The sequence below is a fragment of the Dermacentor silvarum genome, chromosome 1 (genome assembly GCF_013339745.2).
Source record: "Dermacentor silvarum isolate Dsil-2018 chromosome 1, BIME_Dsil_1.4, whole genome shotgun sequence".
NCBI classification, from domain to species: Eukaryota; Metazoa; Arthropoda; class Arachnida; order Ixodida; family Ixodidae; genus Dermacentor; species Dermacentor silvarum.
The window spans coordinates 253,475,774-253,486,486 of NC_051154.1; the positions used below are offsets into that span (position 1 = coordinate 253,475,774).

General features: G+C 61.4%; 1 protein-coding gene across 1 annotated transcript; it reads right to left on the bottom strand.

Moving 5' to 3' along the window:
• Positions 1–897: 897 nt before the first annotated feature.
• Positions 898–9,936, bottom strand: LOC119439271 (uncharacterized). Its single transcript, XM_049660778.1, has 4 exons — positions 9,163–9,936; positions 3,618–7,145; positions 2,750–3,575; positions 898–1,316 (listed from the first exon to the last, which is right to left on the bottom strand). Exons 1-4 carry the CDS (start codon positions 9,934–9,936, stop codon positions 898–900), a joined length of 5,547 nt encoding a protein of 1,848 aa, XP_049516735.1.
• Positions 9,937–10,713: the final 777 nt, after the last annotated feature.

A 10,713-nucleotide genomic window follows, 5' to 3' on the forward strand; every position in this document is an offset into this window, starting at 1 on the left:
GGTTGGTGAACTCACTTGAACCCCCCCATGTAATGAATAAATAAAAAAAACTATCCCTATCCCGAATTGTGTGTGTCGAGCCTACCTTGCGAATTAATTTTTTTATCTCGTCTTTCAACATAACCTTCAGGCGCCACACAGTACATATAATTTTTCATGTTTCATGATTGACTGTACTGGACAATGTATTTTGTGCATCGTTTGGTTTCTTATGTGTACTACGCAAGATTGACACAGACAAGTTACGTTACATTTTTCTCTACAGCACTAACTAAACCTTGTTTTCACATCGCAGTTATTTTTACACCAGCTTAATCCTGTCAGCACACAGTTTTGTGGGCAAAAAAGCAGAATTGCGTGTATATATCGTCAAATAATTGCAACGAACGCGAAGAGCACGCGCAACGCAAGGGAAAGTAACCGCCGTGCGCGAGTGGCTGGCTACGGTAAAGGAGGCGTGACGTGTAAACCAAAATACAACAGCGAAAAAGAAAATTTTCCACACACGGGGTCACAAACCTTATATACCAAGCATCGAAGCGGAAAAAAAAATAGTGCGTATTTTAAACATACACACGGCATATTAAATGTGATTGAATTAGGCAACTTGGGGCATGTTCCCGGCACCATACATTTACGTCTTCGACCTTCGACGAGTTAACGACTATTGGTTATAAAGATGTGCAGATACGATACCGATAAAAAAAGCTCCGTCGCATGCCCCCGCGCGAGGGACACGTGTAAATGCAGAGCATAGTGGGGTTCCGTGGTGTTGGTGTGGTGATGGTGTGGTGGTGGTGGTCTGGGTTGAGAGAGAAGAGAGAATCGTAAGTAGGTAACGTAAAGTTGTTATTATTTTATTGGCATCACTGCGATTATTATTATTATATTATATTATTATTGCTTCTCTGTTGTTCTCTTCTTCTCTTCAGAGGTTGCCGCGTCTTCGGGTACCCTCCGGGGCAGCTGGAGCACGACCTCGGGGACCTCGATCGGCACGTTGACCACCTGCCCCCTGATGCCGTACTGCCCCGTCGCCCGCGTCAACCGCCGGATGCTCATGAACGGCAGTCGAGGCGAGATCAGCCGTTCTTCCACCGCCTTGAGTTCCGGCAAGTGCGCAGGACGCGGAGGGTACCTGTAGCCGTAGGCGACGCAAATCGAAGGGACGACGCCGCGGACCAGCGAGTCCTTGCACGAGGCGCACACCGCGAACGCCCCGAACCGTTCCAGCGAAGCGGCGTCCGCGTCGTCGATGTTGCTGACGACGGGGATGACGCGCGCCAACACGACGGTGCCGTCCAGGCATCCGCCGCCTTGTCGAACCACAGCCGGTCGCACAAGTCGCAGCTGTGCCCGAAGCTCCGGTCCAGGAAGTCGCGTTTGAAGCGCGCGTCGGCACCCCCAAAGTCCCGTTGACATTGCCCGACGGCTTCCGCGCCAGCGCCCTCCGGGGCGACGGGCTCCGCGGCGGCGGCCTCCAGACGACGACGCTTGCTCGCCACCGCCTCTCGTTCCCGTACGCCGGGGTCCGCGGCCCAACGCTGACGTGTCGCAGCCGTGTGTCGTTCTCGACTCGAAGGGTCCGCGGCCCGACGCTGACGCCTGCCCCCGGCTTCTCGTGCACGCTGCTCGGGATCCGCTTGTCGACGTTGACGCCTGGCCGCGGTATCTCGTTCACGAAGTTCGGCGTCGGCAGCACGCTTACGAGGCTTGCGTTCGGCGTCGGCAGCGCGCCGCCTCGTCTTCTGCCGCCGTCGACGAAGACGATGGTACGATGTCTTGAACTGGTGCTTCGGCGCTGATGTTGGATTGCGTCGAGGTATTAGTTGAAGGTCTTGCTTCCATCGCTTATCAACTGCGACCGCCGACGAACGCAAGAGAAGAGAGCGCAGGAGTTGACGAGTGGAGCCTGCGCCAACCCGCATTATATTCCTAGCGCGCGCGTTAGAGGGAGAGGGGGTGGAGAGAGGGCGCGCTATCACGCCAGCACCTGCTGTTGCTACGATTGCTACGGTGCTTGCAGCGCCGGAGCGCGACTCAACTACGACGCTTCGCGCGCTGAGAGAGAGAGAGATTATTGTTGGGAAGGGTGAAAGATTGGGTTAAAGTGCAGCGCGATAACTGTCTCTCAATAGAGGACACCTCAACCGCGCTGCACAGGGGGATGGGGAGTGAAAGGAAAGAGAAGGGAAAGAGGTCGCAGGCGCAGGAGCGGAAGCAGCAGCAGCATCATCTAAGGCGCCGCAGGCGCGTGGGGTTCACGACGCACACTGTCGCAAATTTGAACAGGTCGTAAGGGGAAAAAAAAAAGTAACAACAACAACAACAATAAAAACAACAACAACAAACAAACAAACAAACAGAGGAAGGGCGTAGCCGCCGAGAGGCACCCGCCAGACCCCCAACGCCAGCACAGCACCCCGGGCGGCCCCGAAAGCGAGCCGCCGGGAGCCCACACGGTAGGCCTACAGGCGGTCGACCAAACCCACGTCGTCGGCAAAGTTCAACAGAGCGCGGAAGAGTTTGCCGTGGCCCGATGTGCAGCCCGAGGGGTGCAAGACGTCCTCCACCGTCAAGCAGGGGAGGTTCTGCGCGCGGTAAACGCGGGCAAGAGTGGCGCGCGCCGTCGACGAAGCACTGCACTCGCACATCAGATGTTGCAGCGTCTCGACAGCACCGCAGTCCTGGCAGAGGGGCGAGGAGGCTCCGCGGAGGCGGTGCTTGCGCTCGGCGGGCCAGACGGAACCGGTCCGGAGTGCGAGGAGGAAGGCTCGCTCTCTCCTCGTGAAGCCGGATTCCGGAAGCAGGCGTGGCGGGCGACCGCGCGCGACGCGGCTGTCGGGGTGGCGCAGCGCGAGCTCCCGTTTGAAATGAAGCCGCGCCTCGTCAAACGAGTTGACTCGCGTCGACAGCGGGGATAGGGGATCGTGGGCGCGCCTTGCCAGGTCATCAGCTGCCTCGTTCCCGGCGACACCGACGTGCGACGGTATCCACTGGAGGCACAGGTCGCACCCCTGTCGCTGTAGAGCATGCAGCCTGCAGGCAACGCGCTGTGCCAGTGGCGGCGCACGCTCGTCGAGCAGCAGCTGGCGCAAAGCGGACCTCGAGTCGCAAAGAATCGCCACTCGGTTCAGGAACGGCGACTCTTCGAGGATGTCGGCCGCCAGATGGAGACCCACAAGCTCCGCTGTGGTGGAGGAAGCTCGGTAGGACAGGCGGCACTGTCTCGCGACATCGAGGTGCGGCACAACGCAGGCGGCGGCCGCGGAACCGTCCTGGCGGACAGAACCGTCAGTGTACAGGTGTGCCCTCCCCACCAGGTCATCGTGTATTCGAGCAGCAGCCTCCTGCATCACAGCGCAACGAGGCGTGCGGTGCTTGGAGCGGACGCCCGGCAGGTCGAGGCACACGCGCAACGGCACACGCTGGTTTGGTGGCGGCCAGGCTGCAGGGGAGGCCGGGGCGTCGACCACCAGGCTGTCGAAGAGCTCGAGGAGCTCCCCCACACGCGACTTGGGCAGCTCGCGCAGGTATGACAGCATGGGGCCGGCACCGGGGGCACGGGAGAGGCGCTCCAAGTGGCCAAGGGCGCGCAGATCGGCCGTGAGGGAGACGGGCCAGGCGCCGGTTTCCGCGAGCGTTTCTGCGACACGAGAAGCACTGGGCAGGCCGTGGCACATGCGAAGCACTCGTCGGTGGTCGGCGTCGATGTGTCGCCACAGATGCGGTCGCAGGTTGCACAGTGGGAGCGCGTACAGGACCCTGGACAGCGCCACTGCACCGTACATGCCAACCGCGAACGAGGGGGGGCAGCCGTCACCACGCGCGAGGAGCGCCCGCACCGCGCCCTCAACTTTCCGCATGGCAGCGCGAAGCCGCTTCACGGCAGGGAACCATGTCAGGCGATGGTCAATGGTGAGCCCGAGGTAGCGCACCGTCAGCCGCCAGGGAAGGGGGACACCGTCGACGACCACGCAGCCAGTGTGGCGCCGGGCAGCAGCGCGCGGATGGACCATGATGGCCTCCGACTTTGCCGCCGACAAGCGCAGGCCGATGGCCCGCAGGAAGTCGCCGACCGCATCCGCCGCCGCCTGCAGCTGCACACGCATCCGCGCCATCGCCGCCGGCGGGCCACGGACGAAGAGCGCCACGTCGTCCGCGTAGACAACGGCACGCACAGGGAGGTGCCCACTGCTGAGCACGCACTCGCTGATGGGCGCGAGTGCGAGGTTGAACAGAAAGGGGCTCAACACACTCCCCTGAGGCACACCGCACGTCACTGAACGGGGCGAGCTCGTCGCCCGCCCAACCCGAACAACGGACGACCTGTCGGTTAGGAAGGCCCGCACGTACGCCAGAAGCCTGCCCTCTACACCAAGAGCGCGCACAGCCGAGATGATGGTGTCGTGGGGCAGGGAGTTGAACGCGCTCTGGACGTCCAAGAGCAGCAGGAACGCGGCGTGGCCGTCGCGACTCGCCTGCTCCAGCGTGCCCACAACGGCGGCAAGGCAGTCGGCCGTGGAGCGATGCGTGCGGAACCCACACTGTTCAGGCGGAAAAACACCGCGGATGTCCGCAATCCATTGGAGCCTAGACAAGGCCATCGCCTCCATCGTCTTGCCAGGGACTGACATTAGAGAGACGGGCCTGTACGAGGCGAGGCTGCGAGGCGGCTTGCCACTCTTCAGCACTGGCACCACGAGCGCGGAGCGCCAGGACTCCGGGAGGCACCCGCTGCGCAGGACACCGTTGAATGCGTTGAGCAGGAGGTGTCGCTGATCTTCGTCCAGGTTGCGCAGCATTTGGTGGGTGACTCCGTCCTGCCCGGGCGCACTGCGGCGCCGCCCTCGGCGCAGCACGCGCTGCAGCTCGTGAAAGGTGAAGTCTTCCTCGCACAGACTTGTGATTGCCTGCGCGTGGGTTGACTGATCTCCACCCCGCACGAACACAGCCACGTAGAGCGCCCGCAGCGCGACCGCAGGCACATCAAGGAGGGGAGCGGTGGCGGCAGCAGCAAAGGCGTCCGCCAGCTGTTCGGCGAGCGCTAGCTCACTGATGCCGTGCGCCACAGCGATGGCGAGCACAGGGAACCGTGGTGTCCTGGGGTTCAGCAGCGCACTCAGGACGCGCCAGCCGCGGTGTTGGTTGCGGGGTTTTGCGAGCGACGAGCAGAGGCCCGCCCAGCTACGTCGGCGCAGCTGCCTCGCGTGTCGCCTGCACACCGCATCAAGACGATTGTACGTAGTCCAGTCCGCGGCGGCACCGGAGCGGACCGCGCGTCGCTGAGCACGTCGGCGAGCCGCGCGGACGTTCAGCAACTTGATGTCGGGGCAGGGCGTGCCGGCGGGGACGATCACGCGTGTCGTGGCACGGCCCGCGCACTCCGCGATGTGCGCGAAGTAATCACTGGAGCGCGACGGTCTCGCACACATCTCGCGGAAAAGCGGCCACCGCACGACAGCGTACACGCGCGTGGCTCCGCGACTTGGCCTGGTGGGGCACAGGGTGATGGGGTAGTGATCGGATCCGGCGGTGTCCGGAGCACGCTGCCAGGAGTAAGAGCAGCGCTCCGAGACAAACGCCAGATCGATCACTGTGGCGACTCCGTCCCGGCGCACGAACGTCGCTTCCCCACTGTTGAGGACGGTGAGGCCCGCAGCCGCGACGGCAGACGACAAGTCCCCTCCCCGCGCATTGCTCCTGGCACTGCCCCAGTCACCGTGGTGGGCGTTGAAATCGCCGCACACGACGGTGTCGGGCGAGAGCAGCGCAGTGAGGCGCACAACAAACGAGTAGTCAGCGCGACGGGAACCCGCGCGAACGTAAACACTGGACACCGAGGTGTTGGTGCCGCGCACGCGCACAGTGACGGCCACGCACTCGATCATCGCGGAGCACAGGTGGTCCGTGGGGACCCGCGCATGAGGAATGGCGGCTCGCACGTAGACTGCGACGCGGGGGCGGCCAGGCGGATGCGCGTCATCGGAGCACGGCGCAGCGTCACACTCAGCCATGGCACAGTCCGACGCACTGCTGTAGCCGATGTAGCCCGGCAGCGAGACCTCCTCTGCACGTGCGTACGTTTCCTGTAAAGCGAGGACGTCGTAGTCGTGCAGAGGAAGGTGCTCTGCGAGCTCAGCGTGTCGGCGGCGCAGGGAGTTGCAGTTCCACTGCAATATGCGCGGCCGAGAGGCACCCTGAGGTCTAACTGCCATGGCTGGCCAGTGTTCGTTGAGCGGCAAGGGCGGCCGCGCACAGTGGGCGTGCGGGGCAGTCCTGCGGCAAAACTCTGTCGCGAACGCGAGCGCGGCAGTCAACAGCGCGATGACGGCGTCGCGTGAGTCGGGAGACGCCGAGGGCGATCGGGGCGGAGGCGTCGACGTGTTGCCCTCGACGGGCAACCTCTCCGGGCGGTCGCCCGCGGCGTCGGAGAAGCTCCGGCCAGGTTGCACTCGGGACGAGACACGGGAGACGGCGAGTTGTTGCGGTCCCTGTGTGGTGCGTTGTCCCGTGGTGCGGACTAGGACGGTAGCTTGGCGGCGAGATATCGGCAGCTCAGACGAGGCGAGGGTCTCGGCGACCTTCCTTTCGTGCTGCCAGCTGGGGCAGCGCGGCTCTGTCGCCGCGTGAGGGCCGCTGCAGTTCAGGCAGGTGGCTTGTTTGGCCGTGCAGCCGGATGTTTTGTGGGCACCCGCACAACGAAGGCAACGTTGTTCCGAGGTGCAGGTCGCGGCCACATGGCCGTAGGCGCCACAGTGGTGGCACTGCCTAGGACGCGGGCGCTTCGTGAGCACGGACCGGCGCACCTTAAACAGTGCGACCTCAGCAGGGAGCTTCCTGCCCGCGAAGCGGAGGACAATGTTTCTGCCCGCACGGAAGCACCCCAGCACCGCAACACCCGACTCGATGTTCGCCAGCAGGGTGTCATCGCTGAGGTTGCGGTCGACGCCGAAGACGTATCCCGTGCAGGAGTCGGCCGGGGCCGTCGTCGCACGAACCGGGACGCCACATATTTCTGTGACTGCGAGGAGCGGGTCCAGTGGAGCTTCAGTGGCAGCATCAACCGCGACAATGTTGAGTCGGAAGTTGACTCTGACCCGGTGCGCGCCAGCCACCCGCGACAGCTGTGCCGCAATCGCCTCCTGCGAGTGTGCGAGGAAGTTTGTCATCCCGGCGAGGGGGCGATACAATACAGTGTCGCAGGGTTCCCGCAAAGGCAGAAGGGTTGGGGCGCGGCGAGGACGCTGTCGACGGCCTCCGCGGCGGCGGCGCTTGCGGTTTCGCATCGCTGGAGGGGGCGGGGCACCGTTGAGTGCACGTGTGCCGGCCCGGTCGCGCATTTACATTCGCGCGCCCGTACAGCCGGATGACTGCAGCGCACCCGCGCGGCACTAACGGGAACTACGCATCTAGGTGCTTTTCGGTCCTAGGGGTCGCGCGTACCTATCTGCGTCGAGCCCCCTAGTCCCCGCTCGCCACCATAGCCGCGGGAACGCCTCCGCTGGACCAGGCTCGGCAACTGTCCGCGAGCAGGAGGCGTGCACACTGCTGGAATCGATGTCTATCCTGCATTGTTTGAGATAAAACGAAGCGATACAAGGTGGAACAACGCGTTTGCGCGAACGGAGCTGTGCGTGCGCAAACAGCGCGATGACGACCACGTTGAGAAGACGATCGTTTTCGAGTGCGGCCGTGGCGAGCCGACTGTTGGGTTCTAGCGCAGGTACTGAACGGGCATTAACTAGAGAAACACGGGATTTTGACGCGATTTGCGACAGTGTATACAACCGTACGGACTTACGTTAGTGTCATGTGGTCAATGTTAAAACGACGATGGCATTTGTGCGCTGGCGAAGTGTTACGGTGTGGTAAGTGCGGTAACGTACCGCGATGACCGAATACGTTTGAGCTGCGTGTGTGCTCGATGCGTACGGTAACTTGATAATGATGACAGCGGTTAACCTTCAGGCCTTGCGTATAAAAAATAGGACTGTTTGTTTTAAATTGCACCGCTGCCGACACTTTACACCAGCAGATAAGTGGAATATAGTTAGTTACTGCAATAAAAACTCGGCGCCCCCTCTAAGTAAAATCTTCGTCACTAGATGGCGCCACCAACCCGAAGTTTTTTTTTTTTTCCTGCCACGTTTTATGTTCTGTTTCTTTGGTTGATTTTCGGTTATTTGAATTTTTTTCTCATTCGGCCTGAGTATATTACTCCCCTGTACGAAGGGTACGGCCACAAGTTCAGTTCAAGCTCAAGGTTATGCTTCCGGTTAGAGGGACTGAATACTTGCTGCCACTTTGCCACGTTGCAGAAGGTGAATTAAATTTAACTCGTCTCTTGGTCCTACCATGGTGAAAAACGCACGCGAGACGCGGACATGCACGGCGTGGGCTCTGTGGCCGACGCCACTTGCTCGCTATGTTTAGGCTTGGTCCGGCTCGGCTTGCAAAACATGGTGCGCACCTTACCGTATGCGGTAACGTATGGTAAAACTAAAAGGGGAAAGAAATTGAGATCCAAGCTAAGTGACAAATTGTGGCCAGTCAGTTTTCAACACCGTTAACTCAATGCATCATTCTGACGGACCACGGCGGCGCGGCCGCCCGGCCTTTAGCGCGGCGCGCTCCGTGGAGCCATGCAGAAGCTGGGGAGGCGGCGGCGCTGGGGCGCAGGGACTCACAGAGCTAGGGGCGTTTGCGGAGACGCGTCGCCAGCAAGTACCTAGATCTGTAGTTCCCTTTAGCGCCGCGCGGGCGCGCTGCAATCGACCGGCTGCACGGGCGTGCGAATGTAAATGCGCGGCCCGGTCACTGGGCTGCTTCCTTGGAGCCACAGCTGACTCCTTCAGCTGGTTGTCTCTCTCCCTCCTTGCCTGTGGCAGGCTTGCCTCTGTGCCAGGGTGGGGGAGGGGCGGCTTGCCTGGAGGGGGTAGAGGGGGGAACGCATCCTCGACCAGGGGGGGCGAGGGTACCAAGCACACAGCTGGGGCGCGCCGTTTCCGCCGGGGAAGGCAGCTGTCGGACCGGTTTCCCTCTCTTCAGTAGAGCAGTGTCAACCTGGTCCGCCGGGGGGGGGGGGGGAAGTCGCTGGGGAGATTTCTCTCTCGCCGGGAGCTTGTGCGCCACGTGCTCTGAAAGTTGTTGGCTCTCTACCGGTTTCTCTCCCTCCGGGAGCTTGGGTGCCCCGTGATGTGCGGGGGGTTGAGCAGCCGGTTCTGCCGGTTCTTCTACCTCTGCCCGCGTGTGGGCCACGTGGTGGACTTGCTGGACTGGTTCCTCTCCCTCTGACAGCTCGGGCGCCTCGCGATCCGACGGGGGAAGGGGATCGGGTGCAAGCTGGAGAGGAGGTGTCCTCGCTGCTCGGGGTGTTCTCGGTCGATGGCGGGGGGGAGGAGGAGCTCTCGGAAGGGCTCGTGGAAGCGGATGAGAGGGGGTGACTGGAGAGCGTACTTGTATGCGGGCTCTTTTCGTCTGCCGCACCGTCCCCTGCTGTATCAGGCTGCTGGGGGGGTGGGGGGAGTGCGTGGCCACTTCGTGCTGCGCGGGTGGGGGAGGCGAGACCAGTTCGGTGTGCTGTGGCGAACCGGTTGTGGTCTCAGCTTCTCTCAAACTGGGGCGGCTTTGTGGTGTGGCTGGGGGGGATGCAGCATACCGGGGGGGGGCTGCGGCGACATTGCGGCGCTTGCGCTTTCGGGCCGTTGCAGGGGTCGGGGCGCCGGTGCGTCTGGGTGAAGGCCGGAGGCGCTTGGCAGTGCGCATTTTTTTACCCACTGTTCCGACCTTCTGGGATGCAGACTGGAGAGCCGGTGGGTGCAGGTCATGGGTCAGGAGCCGTCGAGTGGCTCTGAGGAGAGCCTCCATGTTCCGCGAGCGGCCGGGGGTGCCGCTGGGCGCGAAACCGGACTCGCCGTCCGAGAGATCACCCATCGTGAGGGTGCTGGGCTGGATGGCTACATGTTGAATGTAGCCGCCTAGCTATACGGTAACTCAGCTAGAGCTAAGGTTCCTAACGTCCCACTCCTGCACATGTGCTGCAAGCGTGATGCGGGAGAGGGGGAGTGGGGGAGAGGAGCGCACCTGTGCTCGAGCTGTTGCGGACGGACGGCGCACGCTACATGTGAGTTAAAGAAATGCTCTGCATTTTAAAAATCCTCATCAAGGCAAAGCACTTTGAAGTGCGCCGCGAGTAACACTATTTATGAACACAAGCGTAGCTGAGTCTGAGCCCATGTGATTCAATATGACGGCGCCAGCGGGGTTGTCTCCACCCTGAACGGCGGCGCTGGCATCGAGGCACCCTAAAAGGGCCCCTAAACCACCCAGAGGTGGAAATTTAGTTGTGGTGTTGCAGTTGGCACAGTTGATTTTATAGACGACGCCTTGTCGTCTATAAAATCAGCTGTGCCGACTGTCCGGCGTCGTACATCGGGGAAACCAAAAATCTAAAAGAAAGAATCAGACAACATGAAAACGGCGTCAGAACATTCAACCGAATACGCCGCGCCGTCGCCGAACATTCCGAAGACGCCGACCACAAGATTTCTTTCGAAGAAACCCAAATCCTTCAAACAGAGACAAACTGGCGAAAAAGGCTACTACTCGAGTCTTGGCACATTCAGAACACGGCGGGTAATATAAACCGCGTGAAGGGCATTCTTCCTTCTTTGTATGTTCATGGCCTTGCAGACGCGACGAAGGGAAGAA